The 16615-nt window shown below is 41.0% G+C and overlaps 1 protein-coding gene across 4 annotated transcripts in view; it reads left to right on the forward strand.

Moving 5' to 3' along the window:
- The window catches only part of NSD3 (nuclear receptor binding SET domain protein 3), a 1671583-nt gene that overhangs the window by 1279172 nt on the left and 375796 nt on the right, over positions 1 to 16615 (forward strand). For all 4 annotated transcript variants that reach the window (XM_053718034.1, XM_053718036.1, XM_053718037.1 and 1 more), the window contains one exon: positions 3139 to 3255. In XM_053718034.1, coding sequence (XP_053574009.1) covers positions 3139 to 3255 — 117 coding nt within the window. The remainder of the gene's footprint in view (positions 1 to 3138; positions 3256 to 16615) is intronic.

Consider the following 16615-nt stretch of genomic DNA (forward strand, 5'->3'; position numbering starts at 1 on the left):
CTTCCTCTAAGGAGAGATGTTGCATAATCTGGACGTAGTAAGAGCTTTGAATTTCTATCTTCATGCTACCAAGTAATTTTGTCAATCATCTTAGTTATTTGTCCTACACTCTGGTAAGCGCAAGGGTCAGGGAACCACTGCTGTTTCTCTATCTTTTTGGCTCAAAAGCTTGTTTTGCTTGGCATATATTCAAAGGGCCAGCAGCTTTCATCTTTAATTACGACACATTCTACCTGTGCCGTGTCTTCTTCCAAGGCCTTCAAAATAGGGCTTCAGTTGAACCGATATGTGAGGCTGGTACTTAGTCCTTGTATACTTTCACAAAAATGTACATATTGTTGCCTTTACCTCAGCTGAGGCATCCTTTGGGAGAGAGGTTCTTTATGCGGTGGTGCCTAGTACTTAGGACTGCCTTCCCTACCTTTCCCTCCCTATTCATTTTGTGTCCTCCACAGCTTGGGTATTAATTTCCCATAGGTAATAATTGAATTTGTGGACTCTCACTGCCATTAGAATGAAAACATAATTTATGCTTACCTGATAAGTTTTGTTTTTTTTACTGTGAGAGTTCACAAACCCGCCCTAAAATTATGTAGTGGCGACAGTCTTATGGCACTTCTGTACCCCTTTTTAGCTCTCGTCTTTTCCTTTGCTGGGGTGGCCAGGTGAAGTATTTCCCATGGGTAATTAATTAGTTTATGGTCTCTCACTGCCAAGAAAGAAAATAATTTATCAGGTAAGCATTAATTATGTTTTTATTTTGGTTCTACTTTTATGTGGGAGAAGATAGTCATTCACAGATCTGTTTTTCACGACAATTCCATATTGTTATTTACTTGTATGTATCTACTTCAGTATTGCCTTATCAGTGCTACTACTGTTAATTCAATGTAATAATATTTTTCAGGGGTGTAATCTCCACCGTCATGTTCTTTATCTGGTATTGCTATTATATATTGCTGTAGAATAGTATACCTGTATTTGTATAAGTATACATTAGTATTTTTCTTTTTGTAATTTTTCTACAGTACCACAATCTTTGTACTGCTGTTATAGGGGTACTTTTGTGTATCTCTTACGATGAATGCTTCTTTGGATCTTGCATACTAAATTCCTATTAGTTTTGAGGTACTGTTGTGGCTTTGTGTTTACTATGGTCTCCATAGTTTTCTTTTGCCTTACTAGGATTCTGTGGAACAGATTGAAAATTTAATCTTCAAGGAACATGGAATTTTCGGCTATGTTTTCCAGTTTACTTCCTTTGTCGGTTGGTCCTTGTGATTGCTTTTTGAGTCGCCAATTCCCTGCTGGACATGTGCAGGATTTTTCAGAATGTACTTATTGGCATTTGTAGTTGGCTGAGGGATGTCACTGATACAGTTTGAGTGCATATAATTTTGAAATTTTTACTCTTTGAAGTTCAGACTGAGCGCTGTTACTTTATCTTGTCATGCAGTTCTTCTGTTTGGTACCCAGCTTGTCTATGTGATGAATCACCTAAGACTGACTCTGTATGTGTTAAGTCCTTTGGAGGTTAGTCCCTAAGATTGAATTTTGTTTCCTTCATCCGGTTTTTCTCTTGCAGGTGAATAATTTATACCGACCTGCCCAGCCTAATATTGGTTGTGTGAGTACGGTTTTATACATCAAGCTATTCCTTCTGCCTAAGTGCCGTCCCTCTGGGGTTTTGCAGTTTTTCTCTTAGGCTTTGTATGTCCCAGTTTATATTTCAGGTTTATTTCTCAACTTAGAGGGGATCTATATTCTGAAGATATTCAGATGGATCTAGTTTCCTTCTGAGACTGAACATTTCGTTCTTTCCTGAAAATAGTCGACTTTTATTTTCCAGATTCTTAGGCCAGTCGACATCGGATTTCCTCCATGAGGATATTCAGTGGCATTTTTTTTGCTTCTAGATGGCAATCTCAGTTAGGAATTTTTCGCTTTCATTGGAACTATAAGGTAAACTTATCTAGTTAGCAAGTTGGAAGTTGGCGTTTGTGCCAACTGTGGTTGTTCGCTTCTTTTGGGTATTTGGTTTGTCCTTCTTGACTATCCTAATATCAGAGATTATTTTCTCTCTTTAGTTGAGATCTGTTTATTTTATACAGAATTTTATTTTTGTTAGACACTGGAGGTCTTCTCATATGTTTTCCATCATTTCGCTAAGCTCCGATACCGTTTCAGTGTTGGTATGGCAGTCTGAGACTTTTCAAAAGGTTTGCATCCTTCCAGTTTGCCTGTGTCCAGTTTTTCTTTCTGAGATCAAGACCTGGGAAGCGGTTCTTCAGAGTTGTTAGATATTACTTTCAAAGAAAGATCTCTATCTCTGAACATATTAGTTTTGATATTTTAGTCAAACCTGTTTCCCAGTCTCTATATATAATTTCCCACAGGGAGGAGAACTGTATCCATCCGGGCATTTGTTCAGGTCTTAGTCAATAGGACCTGTGGTTGGCCTGGTTTTTCTTTCTGAGTTGGGTTCATAATTTTCTTTCCTTGTTTCTTTGTATATCCTAGATCTTATAGTTCTGCTATTGGAATTTGTAGAATGAGATTAGTAGACCAAGTTGCAAAGTTCGCATTCTGATTGTTTTATTATATTTTTGCTAAAATCTTTTAATTTTTCCGGTTTTGTCTCAGTAGAGACAGATTTGGGAAGGAAGGGTTTTTTAGGCGATGATTCATGGTAATCGGTGCCTGCCTTTTTATTGTTTTTCTCACCCATTTTTGTGGACTCCTTAGCTTGGGTATTGTTTCCCACGAAGTAAGGATTTTGTGGACTCTTACCACCTAGAAAGAAAACATAATTTATGCTTACCTGATAAATTCCTTTTTTTCTTGGTTGTAGAGTCCACAAACCTGCTCTTTTGTTGCTTGGTTGGCTGCAGTTCTATTTTGTTTCTTCCTCCTTTCCTTGACCATGCGTACTACTGGGAGTAAGAGGGAAATAGGAGAGATACTTAAAGCTTTATTGCGGGGTGCCTTTGCCTCCTCCTGGTGGCAAGGAAGTTAATTCTCACGAGTAAGGATTTTGTTGACTCTTACCACCAAGAAAGAAAGAAAGATTTATCAGGTAAGCACAAATTATTATTCTTAATTTTTTTTTAACTTTCTCTTGTTTCTTGTCTGCCTTAGGGTGAATTTGTAAATGAATATGTTGGAGAATTAATTGATGATGAGGAGTGTCGACAGCGGATGAAGAGTGCACATGAAAATGGAGTCACTAACTTCTACATGCTAACAGTCACTAAGGTGAGAATCTTCACATTGTAATAATAAAGCAAAAAAAAAGGTAAACAGGAAACATTAACATCACTTTTTCAAGCTCCTTTTTGCTAGAGAAAAAGGACCCAGTTTTGCTAACTTCTGCTCATAGTTTAAATTCTTCATTCCCCTTATTAGCTTTGTGGCCCTTCTCTGAATTTTTTCTAACCCTGCAATGTCTTTTTTTGATATTAGTCCCCAGAACTGCACTATATATTCAAGGAGAGGTCTTACCAGGGATTTATATAGTGACAGAATGATTCCTTCCTCCCTTGCATCAATGCCTCTTTCTGTCATATAGGTGGGGATAGTCCACTAGCTGTTGCGTACGGGATATACATTCCTACCAGGAGGAGGCAAAGTTTCACAAACCTCATAAGCCTATAAATTCCCTTTCACCTCACTCATACCTCAGTTTTAAACTTTGCATCCGTTGGAGGTGGTTGACGTGATTAGTGTGCTTGATTTTTTCAGTGAAAGGTGCTTCAGAACATATTGAAGCCCAGTTCCTCTCTGAGTACTGTGCTTGTCATATGAATATGATTGGAGTACTGCCTCATGATACAATGTTTTCACCTCATGGGGAATCTTTTATAGGCCTTCTGTAAATTTGGTCGCAAGGACTCATCGTCTGCCTCCCTTTACAGATTGACATTATACTTGCATTCCATTACTTCTGCTGATATGTTTCAGAACTGGTTTGGCTGTCTGCTACTAAGTGGACGTGTGTCTATGGGCGAGTATGTTTTTTATTTTTTAATAGACACTCACTGCTATGTTTATGGCCACTTTTAAGATGTCTAAAAGTTTAACTATATATGTGTGTAGCAAATCTCTGTATCCCAACTGGATATACCTGCTGAAGTAGGCTTCCTTCCTGTAAACACTGACCGATCCCCGAAACTGAAAAGACTATACTCCCAAGAACATTAGCTGAGACTGAATGTTTGATGGAAAAAACAGACACACCTTTATTGGCACAACACACAGGTATTTATACTGCATCAGGTTAATTAGCATACAATAGATTGAGTGAACCACTCACAGCTCATCACCAGGCCTCCTTTGCAGACTTAAAGGGCCATAATACCCAAATGTTTAAACACTTGAAAGTGATGCAGCATAGCTGTAAAAAAATGTCTAGAAAATATCACCTGAACATCTCTATGTAAAAAAGAAAGATATTTTACCTCAAAAGTTCCTCAGTAGCCACCTCCCATTGTAAAGGATTTCTAAGCAGCATTTTAGTGTGTCTGTTCTGGGACATCTGAAGGGATGAGCATTGTGCACTCTCATATTATTTCACCAATCAGGTAAAGGAAGCTTACTATGAAATCTCATGAGAGTTAAGTCAAATCTCATGAGATCACAGTAAAAGAGTTCATGACCTCAGCACTGCTGATGCTGATTGGCTGCTGTTCATTTCTTCATTTTTTTTAATTTTTTTACCTGCAGCTGGGAGCAGCTGAGTATAACTTTTTACACAGAACTTACTCTGCTGAGCTGAGGAGATTGTGAGGTAAAATATCTTCCTTTTTTACATAGAGATGCTCAGGTGATATTTTCCTGTCAGCTTTTTACAGTTATACTGCATCAGTTTCAAGTGATTTAGCATATGAGTATTATGTCCCTTTAAGCAAATTCTGTGTGAATACACAAGAACAAAAGGGAGCCTCCTAGTGTAATAAAGTTTTACACAATAAGCAGTAAGACACAATGTAAGACAGGTACTCACAATGGTTGCAGCACCCACTTGTGCTTAGTAACACCTACTGGGATCTCTCGGTGTTCCAGCTCACTGTTCCTGGGATCCTTGTAACTTCAAACAACTTGAGCAAGTTCTATGGGAGTATATAAAAAAAAAGGGCTCCTCCTAGTGTGATATAGTTTTACACAATATACATTCAAACACAATGTTAGAAAGAGTACTCACAAAGGAAGCAGCACCCACTTGTGCTGAGTAACACCAACTGGGATCTCTGTGTCCCAGCTCACTGTTCCTTAGATCCTGCACACCACTGTTTCTGGGCATTTCCCCAAAGAAAAAAAGATTCTCAGGCTCTCAGTCAGGTAAAAAAAAGTATCCAATTTTAATAAAATATAATAAAAACATAGGGTCAAACAATAACCACTATGTAATAAAATGGTGCAACGCGTTTTTCAGCTTACACGCTGTTTCCTCATGCATATACATCCTAACTGAGAGCTCTAAGCTTTAAACAAAACATATCCAACCAAAGCTGGAGTTTGCCTCTCCTCCTCCTTACCCATGTGTATAATGTGATAATTAGTTAACTATCCATGCAGACTGCCTCATATTTTGCACTTGGTCCCCCTCTACCCCCACCCCCTCCCCTGTGGGATAGTCCATGTGGAAAACAAGGTAGACACAGGTGTCCACGATCAGGAGGGGGGAAGGGCCCCAGTCCCTCAGTGCACTTCAAAACATGGCTGAACACAGCAAAACAAAGCAGGGGGGGATGGAATTCTGTCCCCAGTGCACTTACTAACCAGGAAGGTATCCCAACAGAACTACAGAAACAAAAAACCCCTTCCCCAACATGAGTACTTTGACTTTGTAACAGCACTCCCCCTGACCCATAGTCGGGCAGACACGGCTAGATCCACACATGTCAGCTTTGGGATGTCCTTGAATGTTAACTTGCCAGTTCCGTCTGCCGGGAGAGTCCGTCTGCATTGTCCTGTTTCCCAGGCGGTACTGAATTGTGAAATTGAAATGCTGTAGCGACAAGCTCCATCTTACTAAGCAAGCATTGTCCCCAGCAACCCAGTTGAGCCACACCAGCGGATTGTGATCAGTTAGCACAGTGAAGGAGCGCCTGTACAAATATGTCTGTAATTTCCTCAGACCCTCACCAGGGCCAGACATTCCTCTGCCGCGCCATATCCAACTTCTCAGGGCAGCAGATTGCGGCTGATATAAGCCACCACCGAGTGCTCGCTACTATCCTCTGCAACTTGACTAAATTCTGCTCCCAACCCACACATGGAGGCATCTGTGTGAACAAGAAAACATTTGCATGGATCAGGAGCAGCAAGGATAGGGGCTTGGGTTAAGGACAGTTTCAGTTGCTGGAAGGCTGCCTTGCACTCGCGGGACCACAGGACCTGTCTAGGGAGATTGTTTTTGGTTAAGTCTATGAGGGGTTTGGCAATGGTGCTGTAATTAGGGACGAATTTACGATAGTAACCTGCAGTGCCTAGTAAGCAGAGCACCTGGGTCTTGGTGCGGGGAAGAGGCCAATTGGTAATAGCTTCTATCTTAGCTGGTTCAGGTTTTTGTCGCCCACAAGTACTGAAGCTCGGACATACCAATATGGCACTTGTCTGGTTTCACTGTCAGCCCTTCTCCCTGATCCGTTCTAGCACCGTCCCGACATGCTGGGAGTTCTCTTCCCAGGAACTACTGTAGATGGCTATGTTGTCTAGATAGGCGTAGGCAAAGTCCTGCAACCCGTCCCACATTCGGCCTATCATCTGCTCAAATGTAGCCGGTACATTCTTCATTCTGAATGGCATGACTTTAGATTGGTATAAACCAAACAGGGTGATGAAGGCTGATTTTGGCATCGCCTCAGAATACAGAGGGATTTGCCAATAGCCCTTGCACAAATCTATGGTCGTCAGAAAACTTCCTCTCGCTATCCGGTCCAACAATTCATTTATTCTAGGCATAGGATAGGCATCCATCACTGTCTTGTCATTCAGTCGCCTATAATCCATGCAGAAACGGGTGGTCCCATCTTTCTTGGCCACTAGAACCACTGGTGAGGCCCAAGGGCTGACTGATGGCTCTATGACCCCTAAGGTTAACATCTTCTTAATCTCTTTCCTCATACCCTCCCTGACTTCATCTGGAATGTGATACGCTGGGTTGCCAGGCTATAGAAGTATAGCCTGGGAGGGTCGAGAACATGTCCTTGTGCTCCTCCAGCACCTTCTGGACTTATTCTCGAGCCTTTACCTAATCCTGTACTGATGTTGACCTGCGAGCCCGACTCCCCTGGCAGTTCTGGCAAAGGAAGATTTTCCCAATTCTCCATTGACGGAGCACAGATAACGGCTACTCCCTCCTCTCTCTCCCAGTTTACCTTCAACATGTTCACATGAAAGGTTCTCTTGATCCTTTCATCTGAACACCAGACAACTACGTAGGTGGTGTCACAGATCTGTTCCACCACCCAATACGGCCCTTGCCAGGCAGCCTGCAGTTTATTCTGCTTTTAGGGTTTCAGGACCCCAGACTCTTTGACCTACCTGGTATGTGCAGTCCCGAGGAGACCGATCATACCATCTCTTCTTGCGGCTTTGGGCGGCTTGGAGATTCTCACATACCATGGTGGTCAAATCCCTGAGCCTATCCCGGAACTCTAGCATTGAGGAGACCACGGGTATCTATAGCGATATCGCTAAACACAGACCAGTCCCGAAACTGAGAAGACTACACTCCCAATAACATTAGCTGAGACTGAATATTTTAGGGTAAAAACAGACACACCTATATTGGCACAACACACATGTATTAATACTTCATCAGGTTAATTAGCATACAAAAGATTCAGTGAGCCAATCACAGTTCATCACCAGGCCTCCTTTTCAGACGGCCTCATATTTTGCACTCAGTTCCCGTCTAACCCCCCCCCCCACCCTTTGGGATGGTAAATGTGGAAAACAATGTAGACACAGGCATCGATGATCAGAAGGGGGCCCCAGTCCACTTCCAACCACAACAAAACAAAGCAGGGGATGGAATTCTGTCTCCAGTGCACTCACTGGCCAGGAAGGTATCCCAACAGACCCACCGACACAAAACCCCCTCCCCCAACAAGGGTACTCTAACTTTGTAACAATATGTTATATGTATGGCCGTGGGGCAGATACTTACTATTCCCCTTGCAATTTTTTTGCACCTAAAAAACTTCAACACGCGCATCAAAACCGACACATAAAATGCTTGTCAGGTTTGCGCACCATATTACGTGCAGAAAATATACATCCGACACTTATAATACTTGTCAAACTAAGCACGCCATAGTACTAACAGTTATACGGCGCATCCCCAAATGCGCACACAATATCGCACCCTTTTTTTCCAGATAAAATGGTGTTTCGAAATTGCGCACATTGACAGTTACTCCTTATTTAGGCTACATTTGCTTAGCACTTGACATCCATGCAACGCTACATAAAGAGTGCATTTTCCTTTCCTCAAAAAGATTAGTTTCAATTATGGCAAATCGTCATTATGGCAAAATTTCAGTAAAAAATGTGATGCAATAATTACTTTTTGAGGAAATTTGCCATAGAAACTGAGTCTACTGAACACCTTTCTACCAAAGCTATGTGTGCTTATTGTAAAACAACTGAAGTAGCTTCTTTAGCTCATTTATGTGACTCATGCATAGATTATTTTTTTTATTGCATACCGATCAATGTTTCTACATGTACTAATGCCCCTACTGTCTCCTCCTTACAGATAGATGCAGACGGCATACCTCCAGCAATGAAAAAAAATCATGCCTACTGCCATTTCAAAGGCCCTGGCTGCATTACTGCCTTTGAATAAACCAAAAAGGTCAGTTCAAGTTTTATTCTAACAGTGAGGCTCCTTCATCGGACGTAGAACCGGATACTGAATCACTTTAGCGATTGAAGAATCTAAACCTACTGATGATAGACCCTGTAATCGTTTAAATTCAGTATATAAAACTGTTGTCAATCTCCCTGAGATTTTCCCTTTACCTAATGCTGTCTCTTATATGATTGCTAAGGAATGGTCTGTCAGGTGTGTCTCTTAATCCTTCAACAAGGTTTATAAAACTATATCCTTTACCTACTGCTAATTTAGAGTTATTGGAAAGGGTTCCCAAAGTTTATGGGGCCATTTCCACTCTAGCTAAACGCACTACTATTCATCTAGTAGACAGTACTTTTTTTTTTAAAGACCGTTTAGATAGGAAACTTGAATCTTATCTAAAAATGGCATTTCTACATACTGGCTATATACTTAGATCAGCTATATCTATTGCTGTCATGGCTGCTGCTTCTACTTACTGGTTAACCAGTCTTGCACAACAGTTGTCCACTAACCCTGAATATTCTAATTTATTACATTTACTTTAAAAAGCAAACAATTTTGTTTGCGATGCAGTATTTGATATTATGAAAATTAACATCAAAAACATGTCTCTAGCTATACTTACCAGCAAAACTATGGCTTGAATCCTGGAATGCTGACATGGTGTCTAAAACTTGATTACTGTCCCTTTCTTTCCAAGGAAACAAATTGTTTGGGTCTCAACTGGATTCTATTATTTCTAGTATCACTGGAGCTTTTCTTCCTCAAGACAAAAAGTCAAAAGGAAAATGTAAAACTCCCAATCGTTTTCGACCCTTTCCTCAGAATAGAGAACAGAAAACCCTCTTGCTTAGTCTGGAGACCTACTTCAAATTGGAACAAATCCAAACAGAATATGAAATCTAATCCAGCCTCTAAGACCGCATGAAGGTACAAACCCCAACCTAGTATTACTAGTTGGGGCAGATTATACCTTTTTCAGAATGCTTGGTTACAATCTGTCCAAAATCCCTGGATTCAAAACATTATTTTTTAGGGATATTGAATTAGATTCAAAATAAGACCTCCCACAGGAATGTTCTTTCTCACCCATATTCCAAAACATCCACAGTTTAGGCGGAAAACTTTCAGACCAATTCTGGATCTGAAAACTCTAAACAAATGTGTAAGAATACCAACTTTCAAAATGGTAACTATCAGAACTATTCTGCCTTTTTTTTCAACAAGGTCACTGTATGCCCACTTTATAGGATGCTTACCTTCACATCCCAATTCACCCAGAACATTGGCAGTTTCTGAGGTTTTCTTTTCTCAGAAAGCATTATCAGTTTGCTGTTCTTTTCCGTTTGGTCTAGCTACAGCTCCAAGAATATTTACTAAGGTTCTTAGTGCCCTTTTATCTGTAATCAGAGCATAGGCTACTGCAGTATTTCCTTACCTGGGTGATATCTTAGTACTAGCTCAATCTTCTCATTTAGCAGAATCTCAAACAAAACAACAATTGTTGTTTATATAAAGACATGGTTAAAGGATCAATTTACCAAAGAGTTCCTTGATTCCTCAGACAAACGTTACCTTTTAAGGTTTCCAGATATATTCAGTGTCCATGACTCTTTCCCTGACAGAAAAGAGACAAATAAAATTGATATCAGCTTGTCTAAATCTTGAGCCTCTTACACCCTTTAGTGGCTCTCTGGAATTACTAGGCCTCATGTTTTCGGCTTTGGATGCAATTCCATTTGTTTGATTTAATTTGAGACCTCTTCAGCTTTGTTTTCTGTGCCAATGATGCAAGGATTATACTCGGATATCTCATGAGATTTTCTTAGATCCCAGTACGCACCTCTCCCTTTCTTGGTGACTGAATTACAAGTCTAATATTCAGGGGGCTTATTTTGCTCATCCTACCTGGTCTGTGAACACCCAGATAACTGTCTTTCAGGTTGGGGAGCTGTCTGGGGGTCTCTGACAGCAGAAGGAGTTTGGAATCCTCTGGAGGTGGCGTTACCAATCAATGTTTTGGAACTCCATATACCCTTTTGGGCCCTTCAGGCTTGGCCTCTATTGAAAAGGGAGCCTTATCTCTATTTTCAAACAGACAATATTATGGCAATAGCTTATGTCAATCATCAAGGGGGGTCTCGCAGTTCCCTAACCTTGATAGAAGTATCTCAAATCCTCTCTTGGGCAGAAACCAATACCTGCCTAATCACTGCGATTCACATCCCAGATGTACACAACTGGGAGGCAAGACTACCTCAGTTATGAGTCTCTTCTCCAAGATCTGTTCTATCTGATTATAAAACACTGGAAATAGATCTAATGGCCTCTCGTTTAAACAAGAATCTCCCCAGGTACCTTGTGAGGTCCAGGGATCCTCAGGCAGAGGTATTAGTCTTTCCAGCCTGCTTATATACAGGTAGCCCTCAGTTTATGCCGGGGTTAGGTTCCAGGAGGAATGGTTGTAAATCGAAACTGTTGTAAATTAAAACCCAGTTTATAATGTTAGTCAATGGGAAGTGAGGGAGTTAGGTTCCAGGCCCCTCTCAAAATTGTCATAAGTAACACCTAATACATTATTTTTAAAGCTTTGAAATGAAGACTTTAAATGCTAAACAGCATTATAAACCTAATAATATAGATTGGATCATCATCAAACTAAGTTTAATGAACAAAAACATTTGCTAACAGCACCTATTTAAATATCACAAAACAGACTGCATCATCATCAAACTAAGTTTAATAAACAAAAATGTTGTTTTACTTGCATTTTTCTGCAATCAGTTCTCTGCATTGTTAGCATGTTAGATAATATTGGGTCTGCACCTATTCTATGTATTTCAATCTGCAGTGATTAATAAGCAGTTAGGCACCCTCACCTCAAGCAGCTGGGCAGGAAGATAATAGGGAAGTGCCTGCTAAAACTTGTTGCTCACTAGCTAATGTCTGCTCTGTGTACACAGATCAATTTAAGGCTGTTAAGTTGCATAACTTTGCTGCAAAACAAGCGGACAGCTCCACCTACTGGCTATTTTAATTAGTGCATTGCTTTCCATAGCTTTTCAATAGCAGTCACATGACTGAAAAAAAAGGTTGTTATTCTGAAACTGCGCAAATTGAACCAGCGTAAACTGAGGGCCACCTGTATTTCACCTGTCCCCCCCACTCTCCGGAGTGATTTTCAAGATAAAATTGGAAGTCATTTGTAATCCTAATATCCCCAGCAATGCCTCACATGAGTTGGTATGCGGACCAAGTCCAAATGTAGTTTCCCGCCATGGCCTCTTCCTCTAAGACCAGACCTTCTGTCTTAAAGGGACACTGAACCCAATTTTTTTCTTTTGTGATTCAGATAGGGCATGACATTTCAAGCTGCTTTCTAATTTACTCCTGTTACCAAATTTTCTTTATTCTCTTGGTATCATTATTTGAAATGCAAGAATGTAAGTTTAGATGCCCGCCAATTTTTGGTGAACAACCTGGGTTGTTCTTGCTGATTGGTGGATAAATGTATCCACCAATAAAAAAAAGTGCTGTCCAGTGGTCTGAACGAAAAAAAATGCTTAGATGCCTTCTTTTTCAAATAAAGATAGCAAGAGAACAAAACAAAAATGATAATAGGAGAAAATTAGAAAGTTGCTTAAAATGGCATGCTCTATCTGAATCACAAAATAAAAAATATGGATTCAGTGTCCCTTTTAAGTTCCCTTCTTCCATCCAGATCTAAAGTCTCTACACTTGATGGCATGGAAATTGAACGCTTAGTTCTCAGTCATAGAGTATTTTCTGATTCAGGCTTGCAAGCCTGTTTCTAGGAAAATTTATCAAAAAGTTTGGAAAATGTATATTTCTTTTACAAAGATATGACGAGTCCACAGATTTCATCCTTACTTGTGGGATATTAACCTCCTGCTAACAGGAAGTGGCAAAGAGCACCACAGCAAAGCTGTATATATAGCCCCTCCCCTTCCCCTTCACCCTCAGTCATTCTCTTTGCCTGTGTTATACTAGGAAGACATGGTAAAGTGAGGTGTTAGTTTTAGTTTCTTCAATCAAGAAGTTTTTTTTATTTTAAATGGTACTGGTGCATACTATTTTCCTCAGGGGGATATGGACGAAGATTTCTGCCCTGAGGTTTGATGATCTTAGCATTTTTAACTAAGATCCACGCTGGTTCCCACAAGACTTCTGAAGGTAACCATGAGACATTTTCAGTGTGGAGACCGGTTTCATGCTACAAGCAGCATTAAGGTATGTGCAGCCTTTTTTTCTGAGGAGACTTGGTGTATCAGAACTGGCTGGCATTATTTCCCTGTATGGGAATGGGGTAAGCAGTAAAACCTATTTTAATAAGAGGGGTGTTACTGGAGTCCCTATATTATATTTATCATTAGTTGATATTTGGGCATTATGTGACTTGGGAGACAATATAAAAAACAATGTTTCTCCAACATAGGTGTGTCCGGTCCACGGCGTCATCCTTACTTGTGGGATATTCTCCTCCCCAACAGGAAATGGCAAAGAGCCCAGCAAAGCTGGTCACATGATCCCTCCTAGGCTCCGCCTACCCCAGTCATTCTCTTTGCCGTTGTACAGGCAACATCTCCACGGAGATGGCTTAGAGTTTTTTAGTGTTTAACTGTAGTTTTTATTATTCAATCAAGAGTTTGTTATTTTAAAATAGTGCTGGTATGTACTATTTACTCAGAAACAGAAAAGAGATGAAGATTTCTGTTTGTATGAGGAAAATGATTTTAGCACCGTAACTAAAATCCATGGCTGTTCCACACAGGACTGTTGAGAGCAATTAACTTCAGTTGGGGGAACAGTGTGCAGTCTCTTACTGCTTGAGGTATGACACATTCTAACAAGACGATGTAATGCTGGAAGCTGTCATTTTCCCTATGGGATCCGGTAAGCCATGTTTATTAAGATAGTAAATAAGGGCTTCACAAGGGCTTATTAAGACTGTAGACTTTTTTTGGGCTAAATCGATTCATTATTAACACATATTTAGCCTTGAGGAATCATTTATTCTGGGTATTTTGATATGATTATATCGGCAGGCACTGTTTTTGACACCTTATTCTTTAGGGGCTTTCCCTAATCATAGTCAGAGCCTCATTTTCGCGCCGGTATGGCGCACTTGTTTTTGAGGACAGCATGGCATGCAGCTGCATGTGTGTGGAGCTCTGATACACAGAAAAGTCTTTCTGAAGGCATCATTTGGTATCGTATTCCCCTTTGGGCTTGGTTGGGTCTCAGCAAAGCAGATTCCAGGGACTGTAAAGGGGTTAAATATAAAAACGGCTCCGGTTCCGTTATTTTAAGGGTTAAAGCTTCCAAATTTGGTGTGCAATACTTTTAAGGCTTTAAGACACTGTGGTGAAATTTTGGTGAATTTTGAACAATTCCTTCATACTTTTTCGCAATTGCAGTAATAAAGTGTGTTTAGTTTAAAATTTAAAGTGACAGTAACGGTTTTATTTTAAAACGTTTTTTGTGCTTTGTTATCAAGTTTATGCCTGTTTACAATGTCTGAACTACCAGATAGATTGTGTTCTGACTGTGGGGAAACCAAGGTTCCTTCTCATTTAACTATATGTATTTTATGTCATAAAAAAATTTAGTAAAAATGATGCCCAAGATGATTCCTCAAGTGAGGGGAGTAAGCATGGTACTGCATCATCCCCTCCTTCGTCTACACCAGTCTTGCCCATACAGGAGGCCCCTAGTACATCTAGTGCGCCAATACTCCTTACTATGCAACATTTAACGGCTGTAATGGATAATTCTATCAAAAACATTTTAGCCAATATGCCCACTTATCAGTGAAAGCGCGACTGCTCTGTTTTAGAAAATTCTGTAGAGCATGAGAACGCTGATGATATGGTTTCTGAAGGGCCCCTACACCAGTCTGAGGGGGCCAGGGAGGTTTTGTCTGAGGGAGAAATTTCAGATTCAGGAAACATTTCTCAATAAGCTGAACCTGATGTGATTACTTTTAAATTTAAGTTGGAACATCTCCGCGCTCTGCTTAAGGAGGTGTTATCCAATTTGGATGATTGTGATTATCTGGTCATTCCAGAACCACTATGTAAAATGGAAAAGTTCTTAGAGGCCCCGGGGCCCCCCGAAGCTTTTCCTATATCCAAGCGGGTGGCGTACATTGTTAGTAAAGAATGGGACAGGCCCGGTATACCTTTAGTACCTCCCCCCATATTTATAAAATTGTTTTCCTATAGTCGACCCCAGAAAGGACTGATGGCAGACAGTCCCCAAGGTCGAGGGGGCGGTTTCTACTCTACACAAGCGCGCCACTATACCCATAGAAGATAGTTGTGCTTTCCAAGATCCTATGGATAAAAAATTAGAAGGTCTGCTAAAGATGTTTGTTCAGCAAGGTTCCCTTCTACAACCAATTGCATGCATTGTCCCTGTCACTGCAGCCGCGTGTTTCTAGTTTGATGAGCTAGGAAAGGCGATTATTAGTAATTCTTCTTCTTATGAGGAGATTATGGACAGAATTCGTGCTCTTAAATTGGCTAATTCTTTCACCCTAGACGCCACCTTGCAATAGGCTAGGTTAGCGGCAAAAAAATTCTGGGTTTGCTATTGTGGCGCAGAGCGCTTTGGTTAAAATCTTGGGCAGCGGATGCGTCTTCCAAGAACAAATTGCTTGACATTCCTTTCAAGGGGAAAACACTCTTTGGCCCTGACTTGAAAGAGATTATCTCTGATATCACTGGGGGCAAGGGCCACGCCCTTCCTCAGGATAGGTCTTTTCAAGACCAAAAATAAACCTAAGTTTCGTCCCTTTCGCAGAAACGGATCAGCCCCAAGGGCTATGTCCTTTAAGCAGGAAGGTAATACTTCTCAAGCCAATCCAGCCTGGAGACCTATGCAAGGCTGGAACAAAAGAGAGCAGGCCAGGAAACCTGCCACTGCTACCAAGACAGCATGAAATGCGGGCCCCCGATCCGGGACCGGATCTGGTGGGGGGCAGACTCTCTCTCTTCGCTCAGGCTGGGGCAAGAGATGTTCTGGATCCTTGGGCGCTAGAAATAGTCTCCCAAGGTTATTCTCTGGAGTTCAAGGGGCTTCCTCCAAGGGGGAGGTTCCACAGGTCTCAGTTGTCTTCAGATCACATAAGAAGACAGGCATTCTTACATTGGGTAGAAGACCTGCTAAAAATGGGAGTGATTCATCCTGTTCCATTAGGAGAACAAGGGATGGGGTCCTACTCCAATCTGTTCATAGTTCCCAAAAAAGAGGGAACGTTCAGACCAATCTTAGATCTCAAGATCTTGAACAAGTTTCTCAAGGTTCCATCGTTCAAGATGGAAACCATTCGAACACTCCTTCCTTTCATCCAGGAAGGTCAATTCATGACCAAGGTGGATTTCAAGGATGCGTATCTACATATTCCTATCCACAAGGAACATCATCGGTTCCTAAGGTTTGAATTCCTGGACAAGCATTTCCAGTTCGTGGCGTTTTCTTTCGGATTAGCCACTGCTCCTAGGATTTTCTCATAGGTACTAGGGTCCCTTCTGGCGGTGCTAAGACCAAGGGGCATTGCTGTAGTACCTTACTTGGACGACATTCTGATTCGAGCGTCGTCCCTTCCTCAAGTAAAGGCTCACACGGACATTGTCCTGGCCTTTCTCAGATCTCACGGATGGAAAGTGAACGTGGAAAAGAGTTCTCTATCTCCGTCAACGAGGGTTCCCTTCTTGGGAACTATAA

Source organism: Bombina bombina, chromosome 6, assembly GCF_027579735.1.
Source record: "Bombina bombina isolate aBomBom1 chromosome 6, aBomBom1.pri, whole genome shotgun sequence".
Taxonomy (NCBI): Eukaryota; Metazoa; Chordata; class Amphibia; order Anura; family Bombinatoridae; genus Bombina; species Bombina bombina.